Below are 24139 nucleotides of genomic sequence, written 5' to 3'. Positions count from 1 at the left end.
TAACAGCAGTGATATCTTTGGAACCGCACATAGAAATTAAAAGGATGAGGGAACAATTTCTTGACAGTTTGAGATTGAGATACTGGTATGGATAAAACTCTCACTAGGACTTTGCTCATATTTTGTTCATTTATACCTCTTAGTTTCTAGGACTAGACGAGTTGAGTTTTTATCACTGTCCACTCCCTTGAATAGCTCTAATTTCAAGTTAATAACAATGCATGTTTATCAACATTTCAATGATATAACAACTGGATATAAAGTGATTTAATATGAAAATACATTGAGTATGCTAAACATTAGAAAAGTGGTATTTTAGTACAGTCTAAGGGAGATGTTTACTAACACTCCCCAGAACTAAGTGATATTCAATCCTTCATTCTTCATATGTAGTATTTTCTCATTTGAAAAGGCACTACACTAAAAAACCGTATAGAATGATATTGTGTATCATTCTTTCTGAGATACCCCTTACCGCATTTCTTCACAGGTTACTATCCCACTAGGTCTTATGGATCACACAGTTATAATTGTTGGTGCTTTTGTTATTAGTGGTACACACAATAATGGTGTATCATGGATTCTGTGAAATATGGTAGTCAGTAACAGTGCTTAGGGGTATAAAGAGCAGGCCAGGATTAGAATCTTAGCTCCCATCTCAGATTTCCTGTGTGGTCTTAGGCAAATTACCTTAACTATCCTAAACCTGTTTCTTTCTTTATAAAATGGTGATAATACTACCTGTTTCACAAGGTGGTTAGATTAGATGGAATAATAATGTACTTAACAAAATATCTTATGTTTTATAAGAGCTTTCTGTAATGGCCATGTTTCTGGTATTCATTTTCATGGAGTTCATTCTGTAATCCCATCTATTTGCTTTTGTCTCATATTTGAAGTTTGTTCAGAATTACATGAGAAACCTATGAGTTTCATGAGAGTTACAAAGACCAGTGAAGAGACAACTAATATGTGTAGGTGTAAGTGTGACAAAATGTATAGCTATATCGGATTTCTAATGTAATGGTATAGTAGAGTTAATCCAATTTCTTTGCTGCCAACTCTCATCTGGAAGGAACTCATTAATATTAGAAAAATAGAACAATGAGTAATGCATGGAGAAGGAGGGAATAGAGCCTCTTAATTTGTCAATTTTGCTTTGAAATGGAGAAAGCTAACTGGTTATCCTAGCCAGGAGCCCTGTCCTTAGACTCTGTATCTTTCTTACAAGTGTGGCTGTTTAATCTAAAATTTAATAATTGGTCTTAATGTACAGATTTAAATGCCAGTTACTTTTAGCAATAAAAAGATTGCAGGAATAATATCAGACTCTTGTATATTGTTTAGCATTTATCTGTGAGATACTTAAAAATATGTTCTGATGTCTTTAAATTCAAAGCCTGAAATTCAGCGCCTTAAGTCTGCAAAACCAGTGAAAGAACAGCTAGAAAAAAAAAGTAGTTTACTTAAAAAACTCAATACCTTGTGTCTCCCATACTTACCTTTTATCTCATGTCTAGTATAGTGATAAATCATTTATACAGTGTTTTGTAATTTTTAAGCTTTCAGTGGAAGGTGAGCCTAATACCAACATGTGTTAAATACTTACTGTATACTGGGCAGGATGCTAGATGCTTTCTGTTCAGTTTCTTCTTTAATCCTCAAAACTCCATGAGATAAATGATAATACTCCCTGTTTAGAAATAAGGTTGCTCTGTGATGGCATTTGAATCTAGATGTGTTAAGACTTTGAAATACATAGTGTTTTGCATAATCATGCTACTTGTCAGGAGGTGCTCCATAAATGCCAGAATAAAACCAAATAGTATGATTGCATGATTATTCGTTTGAGGTTATTTTACAGGTTTTGGTAACAGTTTTTTACATTTGGTAAGGAATTCACGATTTTCAAAGTGATTTTACTCTTATTGCCTCTTTCAGTAACTATGGCTGCAAAATAGAATTACCCTAAAATTTAGTGGTATAAAACAATTGTTTATTCTGCTTTCAAATTCTGTGAGTCAGTAATTCTGACAGGGCACAGCAGGGATGGCTTGTCTGTTCTTTGGTGTCTCAGACCTCAGTTGAAACACTGGGGCCTGAAATCTGAAGGTGGTTTACTCACATAGCTAGCAGTTGATACTGGTTGTCAGCTGGAGTTTTCAGTTGCTCTCTACATGGGCCTTTCCATGTTGTCTCTCTGTTACAGACTTCTTTACAGCAGATTGACTAAGTTCCAAAGTTGATGTTCCTAGAAAGAAAGAATACTAGTCAGGCAGAGGCTGTTTGCTCTTTTATGACCTACGCTCATAATCACATAACTTCTTTTAAACTCTGTTGGTCAGAACAGTCATGGCCCCTGCCCAGATTCAAGGGGAGGGAACACAGACCCCACTTCTCAGCAGAGGACTAACATTCACATTTTAAGACCATGTGAAATGATATGTACATATTGATGCCGCCTTTGATACATATTGATTGTGTTGTCTTTGGAAAATACAGTCTGCTCGTTGTTATAATTGATTTTCAAATTAACCTGTGAAATAGATGAGGCAGATCACTTTACTAATGGAGACATTACCCAAAATGCTAGTATGGTAGCAGGTGTCTTACAGTTAAACTAGAGAGATGAACCACACAAATTAACCAACAAAGTCACAGATCCCTCCCACTAGGCTGGGATGGTTCATCTGTTTTGGAAAATATATTCATATGACATTATTACAGAGATAGGGTTAAAGATGTATAAAATGTCAAGTCAGCATTTTGAGTGAAAATGCCAACAAGTACTTACATTTTTTTCATTGGGAAATGCCACTGTACGTTAATCTACCTGATGAGTTTAGAAGAAGATTGACACACTGCAGCTGGTGGGCCAAATTCAGTCAACCCTGTTTTTGTAGAACAAATTAACATAAATAACAAAATAAAACAAAGTTTTATTGGAACACAGGCACACTCATTCGTTCATTCATGTGTTATCTGTGACTGCTTTTTGTACTACAGTAGCTGAGTTGAATAGTTGTATAGAAACCATATAGCCACCAAAGCCTAACATAATTATCTGGCCCTTTGCATAAAGTTTGCAGACCCTTGGTCTAGAAGATAATCAGTTGCAGTCAATTTGAAATTTTCCCTACTTGAAGTTGTGGTTTTGACCAATTTATTTATTGAAAAGATATATGAAAACTGTCACCAGTGAGGGAAAGACAGAGAAACAACTTCATGCTTGCCCTCAGAAGAGTTCATAGTATTGTTGAGGAGTCAGATTTACATAGTTCAGTATCATGAATGGTAGTGTTTTTCAACTGGGCACAACTTTCTTGAAGAAAAGTACTGTGACTAAAGATTGAGATTTATTTTGTCAGAGAAAGCTTCCTAGAAGACCAATACTGATCAGGTTCTTGAAAATAAGCAGGGGATAACAAGGTGAAGAAGTAGAAACGGAACCTTAGGTATAAGGGATACTATGAGCAAAAGTGTGTTTGAGTAGGACTTTTATACTTCAAGGTACTTATAGGAATTCCTTATAGCTGGAAAGTAGCATTGACAGTGAACATTTAAGCCACTGAGGCAGAAAAAGATTTGAGAGCTCTTCAAGAGAATTATGAAAATGTATTAATTGGTTATGAGAATGATGAAGAGTATGTAGTGTAAGTCAGTAGGATGACTGACCTGGGCAACTAGCTTGTCAGGGAAATGGTGCCGTTTTACTAAGATACTGAATACCTAAGGAAGAATAGATTTAAGGAGAAAAATAAGTTTCACTGTTTTGCAGTGTGTATTCAACACCTAAATAAGATGTCGAGTGGACTGTTCGCTTTGGAATCCTGACAGTCAAGAAAAATATTTGAGAGTGTTCAATAAATGGGTATCTGAGGCCATGGATAAAGATGCAATCATAAATAGAAGGCATGTAAAGCTAAGAGAGAGCCAAAAACCGAACTGTGGGAAACAGCAGCATTTAAGAGATGTGTAGAAGAGAAAAGAAGAGGAGGACAAGCCTTTGGACGGGGTAGTTGAAGCGAAGCAGTTTTGAATGCCTTTGCATTTGGTAATTTTGGGCAAATTTTGTGAAGTAGCAGGAGCAGAAACCAGGCTATATTAATGAGTTTGGGGAGTTACGAAAAAATAAAAATAATAGAAACAAAGCAATAGTAATAATTCAGAAATGACAGAATATGGGAAGAGCAGTTAGAGGACCATAGGGCTTAACTATACCAAAGGGTTGAGGTATTGATGAAATGAAGTATCTGTGGAGATAGAGAAGATAAAATCCAAAGAGGAAGAAGAAGGATTGACCTTTGACAAATGGAGGTTATACCACATTCACTGATATGTAAAAAAGAATGGATGAGGGAAGAGAACATTGTTGAAAGTCTGCTTTTGTCAGCCTTTCTGATTGATTAAATCATCTCTGATTAAATGTGATGATTTATGTAAAGTAACCATAGCAATCTATTTTATGTAGGAAGTATTACCTCTTACTTTATGAGTGAGGAAATTAAAGCTTAGGGAGGATTGTTTGTCCAGGGTCACACATCTTGTAAGTTATAGCATTATTACCTACCTAAAACCAAGAGTTCGAATTCTGGCATGCTCTTGCCTACACTATCCCCTTTTGTCCTTCCTCTGCTGGATGTGACTGTAGATAAATGCCACAGTTAATCTTATTCCATAGACCCATATGAACAGATGTTGAGTTCTGGAAATGAAAATTATGTTTTCTTATAGGAAATTCCTTTTTAAAAACAACAAATCTTTTTTTTTTTTTTTTTTTTTTTTTTTTTTTTTGAGGCGGAGTTTCGCTCTTGATACCCAGGCTGGAGTGCAATGGCGCGATCTCGGCTCACCGCAACCTCCGCCTCCTGGGTTCAGGCAATTCTCCTGCCTCAGCCTCCTGAGTAGCTGGGATTACAGGCACACGCCACCGTGCCCAGCTAATTTTTTGTATTAGTAGAGACGGGGTTTCACCATGTTGACCAGGATGGTCTCGATCTCTTGACCTCGTGATTCACCCGCCTCGGCCTCCCAAAGTGCTGGGATTACAGGCTTGAGCCACCGCGCCCGGCCTAAAAACAACAAATCTTTAAGAGAATACTTAAGTAATAATAAACATGATGAACAATGATGTATCTTTTTTTGTTAATCCCTATTTTAGCTAGGCCGAAAGATGATAAATATAACTCATCTTCAGTGTGTTAGTTTTTGACAACCCCATGTTCTCTTTTTGGGAAGCTTTGTAATATATATATGAAATTGTGTTTTTCCCATTTTTTATTTTCAGGTGTCTGCTTTTGGGGCAGAATTTTCATCCGAGGCATGCAGAGAGTTAGGCTTCTCTAGCAACTTGCTCTGCAGCTCTTGTGATCTTCTCGGACAGTTCAGCCTGCTTCAGCTGGATCCTGATTGCAGAGGATGCTGTCAGGAGGAAGCACAATTTGAAACCAAAAAGGTACTGTTTTCTAGTATATTCCTTCCATTTGATGGGTTAGTTGAGATAAGGTAAATGTAAGTTGCTTAATCAAGTGTAAAGAAATCTCTAGCTTTTACATTTTCTAGTAAAACTCAATTGATTTCTTGTCTGGTCTATTAGATCAAGCAAAGCAAATATGAAGGAAAATCAGGATCCCATTCCATCATGATGATCAAGCAAAGGAGAAGTAGACTCCCTATAACATGCTTGGATCCTGTCGTTCTCCAGTCTTCCTAACTTCTGGCCAAATGAAGCCAAAGAATAATTAATAGGTGCTTTTGTTCATTTATAGTAAGAACCCAGTGTTGGATGAAACTTGAAAGCAAAGCACATAATACCTGGCACTTAATTGTAACATTAAATCTAGTTAAAAGGAATATGGACCCTTAGTCTACACACCTATTGCTAGTAATTTGAGACACCTAACTTTACCTTTTACATCTGAAAACAGAGCCAACTATAGGTAGTTCAATCTCTCCAGGTAAACCTGTTTTAAAACCTGCTGTTTAAGCAAATTAATAGTGAATTTGATTATCTTTTTCTTTTTTTCTTTTTTTTTTTGAGACAGAGTCTTGCTCTGTCGCCAGGTGCCAGGCTGGAGTGCAGTGGCGTGATCTTGGCTGACTGCAACCTCTGCCTCCCAGGTTCAAGCAGTTCTCCTGCCTCAGCCTCCTGAGTAGCTGGGACTACAGGTGCACGCCACCACACCCAGCTAATTTTTGTATTTTTTTAGTAGAGACAGGGTTTCACCATGTTGGCCAGGATGGTCTGGATCTCTTGACCTCGTGATCTGCCCACCTTGGCCTCCCAAAGTGCTGAGATCACAGGTGTGAGCCACTGCGCCTGGCCGAATTTGATTATTTTTTAAATATTTTCATCAAAACCCTTAAATCTATTTAAATTATAAATTAGACTGGAAAGATCATTTGTGTTTACCCAATTAAAACTAAATTAGCATTTAGTTTTAATTGGGTAAACACAAATTCAGTTTGTGGTAAGGAAAGAATGTTAGCGTATTTCTGTTGTTTCCTTCTAATACCGTCTTTGACTTGTACATGCTGAATTTTGTTTGAAGTATTATGATTTGTAAAGCTTTCAAACATAACGATGTTATTATTATTGGTAGTAAAGGTTTATTTTTAACAGTAAGTACTTTGATTCATACTATGTTGTACCAATTGTTTTGCTTTTCTTTCTCTCCCAAGAAAGAATGCTCTTCGATTTTTTTTTTTTCTTGAGAAGAAGTTTCGCTCTTGTTGCCCAGGCTGGAATATAATGGCACCATCTTGGCTCACTGCCACCTCCACTTCCCAGGTTCAAGTGATTCTCCTGCCTCAGCCTCCTGAGTAGCTGGGATTACAGGTGCCCACCACCGAGCCCAGCTAATTTTTTGTATTTTTAGTAGAGACAGGGTTTCATCATGTTTGCCAAGCTGGTCTCAAATGCCTGACCTCAAGTGATCCACCGCCTTGGTGCCTCCCAAAATGCTGAGATTACAGGTGTGAATCACTGCACCCAGCCTGCTCTTTGATTTTTTTAATGTTTATGGATCTCCAGCCTTTAGCACACAGTATTTCGTAAGTTCTTGCCCTTGATTAAGGCTGTTTTTACTAAGAACAAGTTGGAAAAGTTGACTTTTTTAAAAAGCTATGTTGAGTATATACTTAACTTTGTAGCTACTTGATAAATATCTTTTTCATATATTTCACTCATATCCTGAAATATATTTTTAAAAACTGAAAGAATAAGGAAACTTGTCTCCATGTTGGCAGTTATCCATTGGTAACACTCTTTGGTTATAATTATCTAACTACAAATATAGATCTCTCATTTCTACATTTTACTTACAAGGATGCCATAAGCATCCCAAATCTATCTAAAAAGAGATGATGTTAATTATTTAGCACAACTTTTTAGTGATTCCAATTTGACCACTAACCTTAATAGATATTTTTCAAAAGTAAACATGACAATAAGGTTAAAATTGTTTCCTGGGATTTTCTTGGGATACACATAAATATTTTTTTGTTAGAATTTTTGAACTATTTACTATTTTCTAAGATATATAAGATTAAGAGTAGTATTTCAGTGAGTTAAATAAGTGGGTTATTTTTCTCATCTTTTTATAATCTTTCAAATTCTGTGAACTTGAACTTATAGCTGCTAGATGCTTTTTTATTATTTCCTTACTAAAGGTTCTTATCTTAATAACAATGATTTCAGCTGCTTTCAGACATTACTTTAGAACTTTTGTATTTCTCCCTAACTATATCCCCCCGACTCCCTTTTTTTCGTTTTTTTTAGTTTCACTCTTGTTGCCTACGCTGGAGTGCAAAAATGCGATATCATTTCACTTCAACCTCCTGGGTTCAAGCAGTTGTCCTCCCTCAGCCTCCCGAGCAGCTGGAATTACAGGAACCTGCCACCACACCCAGCTAGTTTTTGTATTTTTAGTAAAGACGGGGTTTCACCTTGTTGGCCAGGCTGGTTTGGAACTCCTGACCTCAGGTGATCCACTCCCCTTGGCCTCCCAAAGTGCTGGGATTACAGACGTGAGCCACCACCCATGGCATGTATCCCCCTATTTCTTTAGTTAGTACCTTTTCTTTTTTAGATCTTGGTTTCCCAAGTTCCTTGTAGTTTTTTCTTTCTTCCTCCAAAATATTTTGATTTAATTGGTTTTAGCATTTTAGACTTTTGCATTTATTCTGAAAGAATAGAAAATTTGGAGAATTCAGAATAGCATGATAATAATTGCTATTGATAAAGTAGGGTAAAAGAAAATAGATACGAAATATAAACTATTAGATTTGCCAATGATAAAAATTTGGAGCAATATTTTCTTTCTTTTTTTTTTTTTTTTTTTTTTTTTTGAGATGGAGTTTTGCTCTTGTTACCCAGGCTGGAGTGCAATGGCGCGATCTCGGCTCACCGCAACCTCTGCCTCCTGGGTTCAAGCAATTCTCCTGCCTCAGCCTCCCGAGTAGCTGGGACTACAGGCATGCGCCACCATGCCCAGCTAATTTTTTTGTATTTTTAGTAGAGACGGGGTTTCACCATGTTGACCAGGATGGTCTCGATCGCTTGACCTCGTGATCCACCCGCCTTGGCCTCCCAAAGTGCTGGGATTATAGGCGTGAGCCACCGTGCCCGGCTGGAGCAATATTTTCTATTATGCCTCTTTCAAGTTCCTGGATTAGTTGAATCAAGAGGAACTATCTTATTACAGAATAAGTAGTATTAAAATTTTTGCTATTTACAACTACTTATATGAAACAAAACACAGAAATAAATTCTATCAACCAATTCTACTTTTAAATTTTTATCCTTTCAACTGACACATTTTAATGAGGAAAATACTACAAATTTTCCACTTCTTAAATGTGCCATTTTGATCACTTTAAAACGTATGAAAGATTGCATTTGGAGGAAAAAAGATTGTGCTAATAAAAAAGAATTCTCAAGACCATTATTAAAGTGGAGCTTAATTTTCTTTCTTTCTTTTTTTCTTTCTTTCTTTTCTTTCTTTTCTTTCTTTCTTTCTTTTTCTTTCTTGGATCAGCCTTGCCAGGTGCGGTGGCTCACACCTGTAATCCCAGCACTTTGGGAGGCTGAGACAGGTAGATCACAAGTCAGGAGTTTGAGACCAGCCTGGCCAGTATGGTGAAACCCCATCTCTACTAAAAATACAAAAATTAGCCAGGTGTGCTGGTGGGTGCCTATAGTTCCAGCAACTCGGGAGGCTGAGGCAGGGGAATCACTTGAACCTGGGAGGTAGATGTTACAGTGAGCTGAGATCGCACCACTGCACTCCAGCCTGGCAATAGAGTGACTCCATCTCAAAAGAAAGAAAGAAAGAGCCTGTCGCCAGGCTGGAATGTGGTGGTGCAGTCATAGTTCACAGCACCCTCCAACTCCAGGCCTCTGGTGATGCTCCCACCTCAGCCTCCCAAGTAGCTGGGATTATTGACATGCATCATAGCCCCCAGCTAATTTTCTGTTTTTGTAGAGACAAGGTCTCACCGTGTTGCCCAAGCTGGTCTTGAACTACTGGCCTCAAGCTGTCCTCCCCCAGTGGCCTCCCAAATCACTGGGATTATAAGCATAAACCAACCCAGTTGTCAGGGTGAAACTCAATTTTCTATGACAAACCTAATCAGAAAATTGAAGGAGACTCATATTTTAAAGTCAGTTTAGAATAAAATATATTATTTATTGGTTTTCACTATTCAGATGACAGATCAGGAGGAAACCATGATATTTTTGAAATCAGCGGTAATATTATAGTAGAAAATAAATTAAGCTATATGTTTGTAATGTAAAAATAATATGTGAAAAAACCAAGCTGTCAAACTAATCACAATTATTTCAGATTTTTCTACTAACATTCCTTTGTTACTTATTTATATATGTAATCTACCACCTGGTATCAGATTTCAGAGGCTTAAGAAAAACTGGGAAAAGAAAAGCTTAAAAGTAATATTTTAAAAAAACAAAACTCCACATTGAGAAGAGATTTCTTATATTTGAGTTTTAGAACATCTTGATCCCCTCACAAAATACCAGTAGAAGTGTAGGCTGCAGATCACCAATTCATGCCATTACTTTTTCTGGCAAATAATTTAACAGGTCAGGGATTTCATAAAAGGCTTTTATTTTCACTTAAAGATCTACTTTTCAGATAATAGGTTAAATAATAATACTTATCTTCAATATTAATCTATTATACTAGAATTGAATAAGTAGACCTAACAGTGTATAACAAATTTATGAATGTAGTTGGATGCCCTCCACTTCCCACTCTGTTATCTAGTTGGAACTGGACTAATTTTAAGTCACCTGCTTTATATAGTAGCATTATTTTTTTATGTGTATTACACTCTGCCTTGATATTTGCATTCACTCCAATAGGCCAGAGACAGTACAGAGGTAAAATTAACAGGTATACTTCATTGGAAGTTTCTTTCTCCTTTTTATAAGAGTTGTTCAGTTTAATTTTCATCTCAGCTTCTTTACTTACTGACTTCATGACTTTGAGCTAGCAATTTACTCTAGAATCTTCAATTTTGTCATAGTAATTACATTGCTTTACCTTAGTGTTTATTTTAAACTGGTTATATGCTAAGTGTTTTATCTACATTCTCTATTTCATTCTCACAACAACCCTATATTGTAAATACATTATCCCTATTTAACAGAAAAGGAAACTAGGGTATAATCTGCCTGTGGTTAGCTGGCAATTAGATGTCAAAACCTGGTTTCATCTCAGGTTTGTTTGATTCTAGAGCTCCAAGTTTTTAAACCTCTATACTGTTTTACCTCTTATCTTGAAATGTTAATAGTAAGACCTGCTTCACAGAGTTACTTTAAGAAGTTGAATGGGTTCCATATAAAACATTAGACTGGCTTTCTGAAGTCCCCTTTTGCTATTTGTATTTAATGATAATAGAATTCCGTTACTGGTTTTTATTTAAAATTATCAAATTCTTATTTTTCAGTTTACCACAGACTTTAATGCCTCCTGTTACTCGATGTTTTTCAAGAATATGTTCCCAAATTGGGCTTTATTTAAGGCCCAACCAGACAACATTTTATATAAATCACATACTTTTTCTTAATTCAGATAGAAGAGCATCAAAACATTTAGTTGATATCAATTTGCATGGTTACTGTGTAACCAGTTGCAGAGGAATTCAGAAGTCAGCTTAAACAGCATTATTCAAGACAATGGCAACTTTTAAGCTTCAGGCTGTCAGAAAGAGAATGCTATTGATGTGTAAAACATAGAAGGATGAAATGGAGGTTAAGCTAACTGTGCGTGAAATTGTAGTCGCTAAAGAAATTTCACAGTTGCTTAAAATAGCTTCACTTTTGTCGTGTGTCTGTAAGCATCAGTACATAGACTGATACCTTCAAAGCAAACAAAAATCTTAAGTCTTTAACATGTTACTCTAATTATAATATAAAAGTATTATTCACAAAGAAGCTTTTTTAAAACATACGAATAATGTTTGGCAACAGTTCAAATTCAATGTAAGAATTGCTAAGACTCCTGAGTAGCAGTAATGCTAAATAACATAGTCCAGGTGCAGTGGCTTATGCCTGTAATCCCAGCACTCCATCTCCCAGAAAAAAAAAAAGCTAAATAATAACATAAACGTTTACTTAATAATAACCACTAACATTCATTAAGTTGTTATTATCTGAAGGTACTGTTCCAAGCACTTTAAATGAATAAATTTATAGAACCTCGCAACAACTCAGTAAATACCATTATTATCTTTATTTCATAGTTGAGTCTCAGGCATAGAGATCTTACCTAAGGTCAAACAGTGAATTAAGTGGCCATCAATATATGTTTCATGTGTCTGTATAACAAAAATTTGAAAGTGTATTTTGTGAAGTTATTCAATTGAAAGAAAAATATTATTTAAAAAATTTTTATATCTGATTTTAATATGAAAAAAATACAGTCAGTTCTTTTGCATAATTTTAAATTAGGATCATATTCTATCTAAACATACTACAACTTTCTGCTACATTTGCAGATTGTAATTCTCAAAACGAAAATAAACCCCTAAAGTAATTCTGACTGCCTTAAACAACTACATTTCCTACACATGCCCACCTCAGAATCAAAATAAACTTTCCGTTTATACACTGAATATTTCTTCCTGTGATAAGATCAAAGAATGTCAAAATAAGACTCCTTGTCTTCAAAGAGTAGAAAAAATAGGCATGGAAACTGGACTGCAAGAACACAGTTGGTATGATATTCTATTTGTTGGACAAAAACGTAGTATCTAATGTTACAAAGTTAACCACTAAAAGAATTAAAAATAAAATAAAGTTGGAAGGAAAGGGGAATTAATAGATCTCTTAAAGTTGGTGTCTCATGAACTATAGATACAACCATATTAATCTTTATGGAAGGGACCAACAGAACTAAAAACAGTTTAAATGTTAATGAGTGGCGAGGCATGAAGGCTTTCGCCTGTAATCCCAACACTTTAGAAGGTGTAGGCGAGAGGATCACTTGAGTCCAGGAGTTTGAGACCAGCCTGGGCAAAGTGGCAAGAACAAGACCTCCATCTCTACAAAAAAATTTTTAAAAAGAGAGAGCTGAGTGTGATGACATACACCTGTGGTCCTAGCTATCTGGGAGGCCGAGGCCACTGGAGGATCACTTGAGCCCAGGAGGTCGAGGCTGCAGTGATCTATGGTCACGCCACTTCACTCCAGCTTGGGTGACAGAGCAAGGCTCTGTCTCCAAAAGAAAAAAGAAAGAGTTACTAATGGAGGGTAGAAGGCGGGGGAACATTTTTACTTCTTATAACCCTTTTATACTGTTTTTTATTATTTCCACATGGATTGATTTCTTAAAAGAATTCAATGAGGTATGTGTTATAAACAAAACATGTATATATGCTATGAAAGCTCTTAGAAGGAAGGCATAACTATTTGACAGGTCAGGTAAATATCACGACTTGCTTATATAGGCATTGATGCTTAGAGTAAGTTGGAAAATGGTTGAGAGAAGGCCTTTTCTCTTGCAAAACGAAAAGTTAGTGGAAAGGCACAGAAGCATGAGAATATGGCCATCTAAGATGAGTCAGCTGGATTATGATGAGAGATGATGATGATTAGGTAAGCGGGCGCTAAATAATAGAGGGCATTATATACCTTCATAAGAAGTTGCAGGAGACAAAATTAAAGGACTACAAAAAGTAAACTGGCATCAAATTTGTATTTTAATGACTTTTGTGTGAACGATACTTGATAGGGCAGAGGAGAATACTGTTGGCAGAAAAATAAAATTGCCATTTTCCAGAGGCAAGATACAAAGGCTTAAGCCAATACATTCTCAGTGAAAATGGAAAGGGACAGATTTAAAATAAATTTAGGCAATAAATTTATTTCAGTGGATTTATTGGACTGAATTGGAGAGAAAAGGGATAGATGGGGATGCTTCCCAGTGTTTCTTATATGAAAAACTGATAACCCTAACACAAGAGAGCTACAAGAGACCAGCTAGTTACAAGATAGCCCATGAAGGCAATAACGGATGGGAGAAGGGGCAGCAATAGAAAGTAACTTTTTTTTTTTTTTCTGAGATAAAGTCTTGCTTGATTGCCCAGGCTGGAGTGCAGTGGTGCGATATCCACTCACTGCAACCTCCATCTCCTGGGTTCAAGCAATTTGTCTGCCTCAGCCTCCCGAGTAGCTGGGATTACAGGCACACACCACCATGCCTGGCTAATTTTTGGTATTTTCTTTAGCAGAGACAGCGTTTCACCATGTTGGCCAGGCTGGTCTCAAACTCCTGACCTTGTGATCCTCCTGCCTCAGCCTCCCAAAGTGCTGAGATTATAGGTGTGAGCAACAGTGTCCAGCCAAGAATAACTTTTAATAAAACATACCCCTTAGCCATAAATAGTTTTCTTTTTTTTTTTTTTTGAAATGGACTCTTGCTCTGTCACCCAAACTGGAGTGCAGTGGCTTGATCTCAGTTCACTGCTACTTCCGCCTACTGGGTTCAAATGATTCTTCTGTTTCAGCCCCCTGAGTAGCTGGGATTACAGGCACATGCTACCATACCCAGCTAATTTTTTAGTGGAGACGGGGTTTCATCATGTTGGCCAGGCTGGTCTTGAACTCCTGACCTCATGATCCACCTGCCTTGGCCTCCCAGAGTGCTGGGATTACAGGCATGAGCCACTGTGCCCAGCCAATAGTTTTCTTTTTGAAAAAGAAAGTTTTAATTTAAAAGGCCATGAATTTTATTTGGCTGCCGTAATGAATTCTAAAATAATATATTGACAGAGTAAAGCAAAAATTTAAAAAGTGTGGAACAGCCTTTTTTTTTTCTTGTTTTATATTGCTGCTCTTAAATTTTGTATAATATTGAAACTCTTGGATTATTATAGCTTTAGTTTTGTATCTTTTTAAAGTTCAAATATATTAGGTGATTACTATCTATAGGGAGATACCATAATTTAATTTGTTCTAGCAGTTTTGTTGTTGTTTCAAATATTTATAATCTTTCTTAAAGATGATCATAACTAATCTCTTTTTGTAACAAATAGTGGTTGCTCAGTATTGGAGGGGTAATGCCAGCAGTAATGCAAAGAAATTATTTCTTCTGCCAGGGCACAGTGGCTCACACCTGTAATCCCAACACTTTGGGAGGCCAAGGCAGGAAGATCACTTTTGTCCAGGAGTTTGATACCAACCTGGGCAACATAGCAAGACCCCATCTCTACAAAAAATTTTTTTAAAAATGATTTCTTCTGAAAGGCAGCCTTGCTTCCATATATTGTTAACACCTTCATGTTCAGTTTTCCATTTTCTAAAATACTTTTAGTATTACCAAAGGGCTATTTGGTTTCATTAAAAAACTCATATTATGAAATTCAAGTTTTCAAGTTTTGAGTCTTTTTTTTTTTTTGAGGCAGAGTCCTGCACTGTTGCCCAGGCTGGAGTATAGTAGCATGATCTCAGCTCACTGCAACCTCCATTTCCCGGGTTCAAGTGATTCTCCCACCTCAGCCTGCCCAGTAGCTGGGATTACAGGCACCCACCATCATACCTGGCTAATTTTTGTATTTTTGTAGAGGCAAGATTTCACCATGTTAGCCAGGCTGGTCTCGAATTCCTGACCTCAGGTGATCCGCCCACTTTAGCCTCCCAGAGTGCTGGGATCACAAGCGTGAGCCACAGCGCCTGGCCACTTTGAGTCATTTTTACCAATTCTTTGGATACTTGGATCTCAGAAAATATAGTGGCCACATTCTCATTTTCTCAAGTTACTTTTTTTTCATCATGCCATATTTCCTAAATATTGGCAGAATTGAATGCACTGTTCCCAAGTGATGACCCTGGATCATTCATACTTGTAGCTAAAATATTCATGGGATGGGGATGGGGTGTATATTTTTTTCCCAGTGAAAAGTCTCACATTACAGTCTTACCCCTTGTTTTAGGTGTATATGTACATTCTATTAGGTGTATATAGAACTCATGTTTGTCATCACAGTACTGAAAGAAACCTAATCCTTTTTCCCTCAGGTTTCATATTTAGAATTGGCTGATACAGAATCCAGTGATGTCATTTTCATTTTTAGGGTTTTTTTTGTGTATTTTAATTGAGCTTTTTAGTTCAATATTGTATCTTTATGAAAAGATTCCTCCAGTGTATTCTTTCTTAGCAACTGGAGAGCCTAGTTTAAATTAAGGTAGATGTTACTTTGCTTGTTTATAATTTTTCTTCTCAGTCTCAAGGCAGAAACTAAAGATACAAAAAGGAATAACACTTTAATGGTATAGTAAAATAAGTTTTAAACTTACTGAGTTTCCTTAGGCATAAATTCATTGCTTTGTATTTTTTCAGAATTTAGTAAAAAGCACTCCAAGATAAGAAGTAGTTTAATTTCAGGTGTAGTATTGGAGAATTATATTTGCCAGCTTTGTTTGTTAAAATTATAACACTGAATTTTTACTTCTAATCTATTGTTTCTAAGCAAAAATGCCATCACTCAAAGTGGATATGAAAATGTCAGTTAATTAGAAAATATGGGAAAGACTTGATGATGAACAGCAAATTTAAAACACCAGTAGATCACTAAACGTGGTTTAGGTGATAACATTTTCCCTGAGAATTTGCTGGCCAAATTTTGCTAAAAATAGTTTCTATATGATGTGTTTTTCCGCTGAATGAAAGGAATAAAGTTGATTTTTTTAAATTACATTGGATACTATTAGTGTTTGGAAAAGTGACTCATTTATATTTGAGTGTATCATAGTTGATTTTTCATTGGAATCTCTAAAACAGTGCTCAGCTTTTGTGATCCTCTAGCCATGCTTCCTTATTTTAAATCTCTATTTTATTTAAAGACAAACCTTCAGTAGATAAACCTATAAAGTAGTTACTCCTCAGATATGAATTCTCTTCAGCAGTTAAAATTTTTGCTTTTGTTCACCTAACAGCATTTTCTTTATATTGCTACATAGTATTCATAATTATTATGCTGTTATATTAATATAACCATTATATAAATGTAATATAAGCAAAACCAGCACTTTAGGAGGATAAAAACCAAGTTTAATTACAGTTTTTAAAATATCTTAAAGTTTTTTTCTGTTGGTACTGTTGGATTGCTTTAATACTAACATTTTGATTTTAAATAAGAGGGTTTCCAAAATGAGGAAATGTAAGGCTATAGGCAGTACTTCATAAGGAATGGGGAAAAAAAAAAGTATTGTACCATTTGTCTTGCTTTAGTCAATACTGTTATGGTTTACCTTTTCAGATTAATTGGGTCAATCTGTTGAGCAAAAAGCCTACTGTTTTACCATTTTGCAGTTTTTGCCCTATTAATATAACATAGTACAAGGCAGCGTTCCTTTTCCCTGCCTGCTCATTACAATCATTTGGGGAGCTTTAAAGTAGTAATAGTAGTAATTAAAATACTGATGCGTGGATCTTGCCCCCAGATATCCTAATTTAGTTTATCTGAGGTAGATTTCAGTAATTTTCAAAATATTTCCAGGTAATTCTAATCTACTATCAGGTTGAGAACACTGCCCTAAGGTAATTCGAATTTGAAAGCTTGAGAAAATGTGGAGGGGGCATTTTCATGGCAGACGAACAAGGAATGACATCCCCAGATAGTCCTTGAACTGAAAATTCTGTTAACTAGACATAAAAATGGGCTTCACGTACACAACTTGAACTTAACCAATACTGTGAAAGTGCTACTAGTATAATAAAAGATGTTATATATTGAGCATCTAAAAAAATCCAGGCTTTTTTTTTTTTTTTTTGTAACTTCTTATAGCAACTCTGGAAGGTAGGTAATAACCCTTTTGTTCAAACAGTAAACTGAAGCTCAGTGAATGACCTACCCAAGGGGGCATGCTGCTTGTGAGTGGTAGAGCCAGAACCGGACTGCATACATGTTTGATTTTACAACTTGAACTCTTCGCTGTACCATGCCATGTGAAAATTGATATTTAGTTTGACTCAAGTTAAATAGTTTATCAAGGTTTTCTTAAGGTCATGTTTCTTTAGAGCCACGGTTATCCTTACCAACAAAAATAGTTTACATGCTTAGTATTGGAAAGTGGTAGAGTATTTCTGACTTGGACAGGTTTATAAATTTGAAGTGGTGGTGGTGGTATTGTGATGCCACAAAAGTTAACAAATACTGCACTTTTTTAAAAAAATAAATTTGTGTAATTAACAGGTGTCACCTTTGTTCAGTGTTATAAATGAGCTTATTTTGGAATCTAGCTGTCTTGTAAGAAACAGCATAGACTAGCTTTTTGAACATTTTTGTAGCAACTAGTTGGACTTTAGTTATAACAAAGATAGCTACAAAAATAAAGTGTGGCCTTTTTCTACATGTAAAGCCTTACTATAAGCCCTTACTGATCTCAGTACAGGTTGAGTAGCTCTTATTTATACTGGGAAAACATCAACTAACCACAAAGCTGGAATTTATCTGAAGACTAATTAATAAAAATCACCTTTCTAGATTGGAAATCAGCATATTTTAAAATCCTGTTACAACTAAGGCACGTTAGTGGTAGAGCTGAGGTAGTTAGATGCTTCTGCTTCCCCAACCCAGAGAACCATATCAGAAGTTTAGGAAAATCTGGCAGTCATAAATTACATGGAAGTAGACTCCAAAGGGAAAAGATGCAGTTTGTATATCATTCTCATAGTTACCTAATGATTTCTTATGTTTCCCTAGTCCTAATGCAATAATGGCCTAGAATTAGATTGTCTGTACATGTAAGACCCCTCTAATTCATATTTTTTAAAAGTTCTACCAACTTGCTATTAGAAATTATATGACTTGCTTCTTTGATTTTTCTCTTATAATAATATTTTTCCCTAAATGTTTGAAGATTAACAATTTCGTATGCTAGTCACTTTAAAAAGTAAAAATACTGAGGTTGGAACTTGGTTAAATTAAGGAATTACAAATTTTAACTTCATTTGTCCTTTCTTCATGCACTAGAGAATTTCTACTATTTATAAGTAGCATATATTTCATTGCGTGTGAATTTGTATGTAGTGCCAAAGATACTTAGGATTATAAAGCATTTAAAATTTACTACAATCTGTAGTTAAATTATTTATTCACCATGAAAAAGAAAGATTTTCCTATAAACAGCAAATTTTACATATATATAGACATACATATATGTATATACATGCAGCTAACAACACAGATTAATGCTTTTAGAATTTGACTTTAATAATGTTCTGCAACTTGAGTTCCATCCATTTTCTTTTGTTTACTGTGAACTGGAACTATTCTACAAACTGTGTCAAAGAAACTTGAAATATTTTTGAAGTTTTGTCTTGAAAAAAAGAGACATTTAATTTTGTTCAGTGAATAATTCCATCCCTTCAGCACACCTGTATTGAGCAGCTTTGTGTCTGGTTCTGGGGGAAATTAAGACTTTCCTGTCTACTGTCAAATTATAGGATATTTAATTCACATTATGATGAGAACAAATTCTATGAAATTTTTTGGTAAAGGCCCTGCCTGAGTCTAGGACATCAACAAAAGCTTTTCTGAAAAAGTTCACTTCTGAGCTGCCTGCTCATTAAAGAATATGTTTCTAATATTTTTGGTTAGTCAGTTGATATTTTGTGGTACAGAGACAAGCTTCCCATGAGTGGATTATAAGTGTGCTAAGTTATGAGTTATGAGTCCTTAAGCCCTTGAGACAACCAAGTGGGGCCTGAGGTAAGCAGGGCTCCCAGGCTAGTCATGCCCAGTTATAAGCAGCTTCATCCTTTACCCCAGTGCTCTGAACAATCATTATCATTTCCCACATATATTATGATATAAAGAAACAGTGGTGTAGAGAAGTATTATCAGGTAAAGTAGTAGAATCTCTACCAAGAGTTTCTAAAGGATTATAAACAAAAGATAAATTCTAATATCCAAATCTAAATATGGTCTATATATTCTTTTAATTGTAGTAAAATGTACATACATAAAGTTTATTATTTTAACCATTTTTAAGTGTACAGTGCCGTGGCATTAAGTACATTCACATTGTTATACAACCATGTTATCCATCTTTCTCCGGAATCTTCCCAAACTAAAAGTTTATGCCCATGAAACAATAATTCTCTATTCCTTGCCCCCACTGACAACTGCCATTCTACTTTCTATATCTGAATTTTTGACTATTCTAGTTACCTCATTTAAATATTTGTCCTTTTGTGACAGCCTTATTTCACTTAGCAAGATGTCATTAAGGCTCATTTATGTTGTAATATGCGTCAGAATTTCCTTTCTTTTTAAAACTGAATAATACTCTGTTGTATGTGTATATCATATTTTGTTTTTCCATTCATCTGTTAATGGACACATGAGTTTTTTCCACCTTTTGGCTATTGTGAATAATGTTGCTATGAACATGGGTATATAAATATCTGTTTGAGGCCTTGTTTTCACTTGTTTTGAGTATATACCCAGAAGTAGAATTGCAGATCATGTGGTAATTTTCTAATTTTTTGAAAAACTGCAATTCCATTTTCCATAGCCACTGGACCACTTCTTATTCCCAACAGCAGTATACTAGGGTTCCAATTTCTCCACATTCTCAACTCTTTTTTTTTTATAAATAATAGCCATCCCAGTAGTGCGAAGTGGGATCTCACTGTGGTTTTGATAAACATTTCCCTAATCTCTAGTAATGTTGACCATCACTTCATTAGCTTATATTTTTTAAGCCTTTTTTTCTGGAGTTATGTAACCAAGATTAACCAAATCTTTTTCAAAAGCCGCTTATTGCATAGAGTTAAGTTAACCCTATTCTTTTTTTTTAAGAGTCTTACTCTGTCACCAGGCTGGAGTGCAGTGGCGCAATCTTGGCTTACTGCAACCTCCACCTCTTGGGTTCAAGCGATTCTGCTGCCTCAGCCTCCCGAGTAGCTAGGACTACGGGTGCCTGCCACCACGCCCAGCTAATTTTTGTATTTTTAGTAGAGATGGGGTTTTACCATGTTGGCCAGGATGGTCTTGATCTCTTGACCTCGTGATACACCCACCTCAGCCTCCCAAAGTGCTGGGATTACAGGCATGAGCCACCGTGCTGGGCCAAGTTAACCTGTTCTTAAAAGTTTTATTGCTGCAGTGAACTTTAGTGATCATCAGAATTCTTAATCTGAAATCTATCATTGGTTTCAGAGTCCATGAACACTCTGCATTAAAGCAAAATTCTATCAGATTCTCAGGCAGATCTAGGACTCCCCAAAAACATAAGAATTATTTATCTAGCCCAAAGTCATCGAAATGTTAAGAACCATTATCTTTTTAGGTCACATTAAGAAGGTTTTTAAGTCATTACTTTGTGCCTTTCTGTATTTACCAAAATATTTTAAATAAACATTCATAGAGCATGTGGGTTTTTTTTAATTAAATAAATGCTATTTTAGAACCTGAAAAAGTAAAATCCATCTTTCTTGAACTTCCGTAGAAAACAAATCTAAAAGCCAAGAAGAAATGAAATGGATATAATACGTTCTTAAAATTGCCAGCCTTCTCTTATGGTCACAGCATTTCCAAGTATATTCCTGCCCTATAAAAAGAATAGACAGGCTCTGCAGCTACTAAAAAAAAAGTGATGTTTACCATTGAATCCATTTTAGCTGAATTCATTGCAATAAAATATTTGCATTTGAGTTTTTTTATAATGAGATTTTACTATAAAGAGAATGTGCAGGTTCTATAGCTAGAAAAAGCGATATTTACCATTGAATCCATTTCAGCTAAATTTCATTAAAGGAAAATATTTGCATTTGAGTTCTTTATAATGAGATTTTACTGCTTTTCTTATAATATCTTCACATAGTACTTTCTGTAATGATTACTTTTAAAAGATAACTGGACTTTTGTTTTAATTTTAAAACTTTGATCACTTAATATTAAAAGCAACCGGAAAGAATTTTTATTGAGTAACTATCTTGGATAGATGATATATACCTATGTTCAGTTTATAACCCTAAAAAAAAAAAAAAAAAAAACAGCCAAAGGTGGCCGGGCATGGTAGCTCATGCCTGTAATCCCAGCACTTTGGGAGGCCGAGGTGGGTGGATCACGAGGTCAAGAGATCGAGACCATCCTGGCCAACATGGTGAAACCCCCTCTCCACTAAAAATACAAAAATTAGCTGGATGTGGTGGTGCACACCTGTAGTCACAGCTACTCGGGAAGCTGAGGCAGGAGAATCACCTGAACCTGGGAGGCAGGGGTTACAGTGGGTTGAGATCGCACCACTACACTCCAGCTTGGTGACAGAGTGAGACTCCATCTCAAAAAAAAAAAAAAAACCATAAACATAGGAAATCTTTGATATTTCATAGAACATCCTAGGACATCTTACCTATTAAGTTTATTGTCAAATCTCCTTACCTCCTTCTGTCTTGACTAGATTTAAGAGTAATTGAAGTAGGTTGGAAGTTCTCTAGCATTTATTATACTTGGATCTCCATCTTCTTTTCTGTTAGACTGAACTACATGGTCCTATCTAGCTAACCAGCTTTGACATTTCTTTGATCTATATATCTGCTAAGTGTAATGTTTATAGCGTGAAAATTTATATTTATTTTATAAGTACATTTTTAATTTATAGCAGTTTTAAAAATTCCTGTTTTTCCTTTTGTAGCTGTATGCAGGAGCTATTCTTGAAGTTTGTGGATGAAAATTGGGAAGATTCCCTCAAGTCCAAGGTATATAAAATTTACTCCATTAAACTGTTCAGTCATTTAAAATCAGTGTTTTACATGAATCATTTTCATTATATATTCCCAGAAATAAGAATTTTTAGGATTATACTTTATCAACAATATCTGCTTTTTTTTTCATATTTGTTTTCATGGAGGTGGTTTGTTATAGTAATTGGTGAATGCTACCTTACTTTACTGTAAGCAAACATAATATATGAAATTTAGATTTAAAATACAATACTTTAAAATGGTGGTAGGCACCTGTAGTCCCAGCTACTCGGGAGGCTGAGACAGAATTGCTTGAACCCTGGGAGGCGGAGGTAGCAGTGAGCCAAGATTGCGCCACTGCGCTCCAGCCTGGGCAACAGAATGAGACTCCATCTCAAAAAAGTAAAATAAAAAATAAATACAACATATGAAGAGGTTATTTTCTTGTAAGGAGAGGCTTTTCTTCGCCAGATGTGAATTTTACAAGAGCCTTTCCTTTACCAGATGTAAGTGTAATTTCTTTAAGTGGCACACCATTGTAGTATATTTTAAATGTGAGTTGATTTATGTGGAACAATTGCATTAAAAGAGTTGGCCTGCACAAAATAACAAATCACCAAGGAGAGAAGTAATTACCAAACAATTTGAAAGGCAAAAGAAAGTCATAAGTGTATATCTTCACAGGAAATTTTAAGAATAAACATGTTAAAAGATAATTATGAAAGTATATTCTTTGGGTTGACATCAAACAGTAATAAGGAGCTTTGCATTGCCAAGAAAGGCTTGAACTAAGTCCCTGCATGTCACTTTGAAAATCAGTTTTATGAAACTGAACTTGTCTGAAGGTAATAACGCTTTCTCTCTTTTTTTTTTTAACTGAAATCCATACGTAGCTGTTCAATTTATATACCTCATTCTACCTCGATTTTTGCTTACATTCCCATGATTTCTTGCCTTATTTACCTAATGGCAAGACAATTTCTTGAATTTAACATTTTATAAAACTGCCCGTATTAGCACATGCTTTTTATTGCTGACCTATAATTGTTTATAATAAAATATTGATCATTTAGCACAGAAATGTAAGATAGTAGTTTGACTTAGGGATGCTTTATGAGGACCAAAGCAGATACATATCTAATCAAAAACAGACTTTGTTAGAATAACACATTCTGATGTAGCACAGAAATTTACTTCTGCTTGGGAAAAAAGTTTTTTACTCTGATTTTTTTTTTTTTTTTTTTTTTTTTTTGGCCTCAAGCACTTAAACTCAGAATTGTACTACAGTTTTGGCTTTTTGATATCCATTCTCTGAATGATAGTGTGAGCGTTCTTATTTCTAGAAAGTTTTAGCAATTGCTTTTTAGCTGCATTGATTGCTTATACTTACTTACTTGTTTTATTAAGAACACTTTATAACAGATTTTCATGAGACTTGAGTAGCTTTGATACTGTGATTAGCCCTCCTATTTATGATATCAGATTTTATATTATCTACAATAATATATATTTCTTAGGTAAATTATCAAACCTTTGGGTACATATACTGTCTTTTCCTTTTAAAAACAATTGAATTTTAATACTATGTATAAATATTTATCTACTTGCTTAAAATAAAAATGATTAATTCTACAATGTGTAACTGTATTTAATATTGTTATGTGTAATACCAGTATTTTCTGAACCAATGAAAAGTTGGTATAATTGTGATAAAACCATTATTAAATTCCCACTCTCAGAATTTCCATCTTAAAGATACTCTGAATTAGAGCATAGAGAATTGTTGCTTTTTATAGTAATTACAAATACCAAACTAACTTTCATGTCATTACTGCTTTATATTCTTTTCTTTCTTTCTTTTCTTTTTTTTTTTTTTTTTTTTAGATAGTCTCCCTGTTACCCAGGCTGGAGTGCAGTGG

General features: G+C 35.3%; 1 protein-coding gene across 2 annotated transcripts in view; it reads left to right on the top strand.

Annotated features, from left to right (window-relative positions):
• SELENOF (selenoprotein F) overlaps positions 1–24139 on the top strand; it is a 46304-nt gene that overhangs the window by 4688 nt on the left and 17477 nt on the right. For both annotated transcript variants that reach the window (XM_012464796.2, XM_012464795.2), the window contains exons 2-3: positions 5288–5455; positions 22172–22235. In XM_012464796.2, coding sequence (XP_012320219.1) covers positions 5288–5455; positions 22172–22235 — 232 coding nt within the window. The remainder of the gene's footprint in view (positions 1–5287; positions 5456–22171; positions 22236–24139) is intronic.

Source organism: Aotus nancymaae, unplaced genomic scaffold (genome assembly GCF_030222135.1).
Source record: "Aotus nancymaae isolate 86718 unplaced genomic scaffold, 86718_ANA_hifiasm-v0.15.2.pri h1tg000007l, whole genome shotgun sequence".
In the NCBI taxonomy this organism is placed as follows: Eukaryota; Metazoa; Chordata; class Mammalia; order Primates; family Aotidae; genus Aotus; species Aotus nancymaae.
Note: the sequence above shows the minus strand (reverse complement) of the source record. Positions and strands in the feature narration are given on the sequence as shown.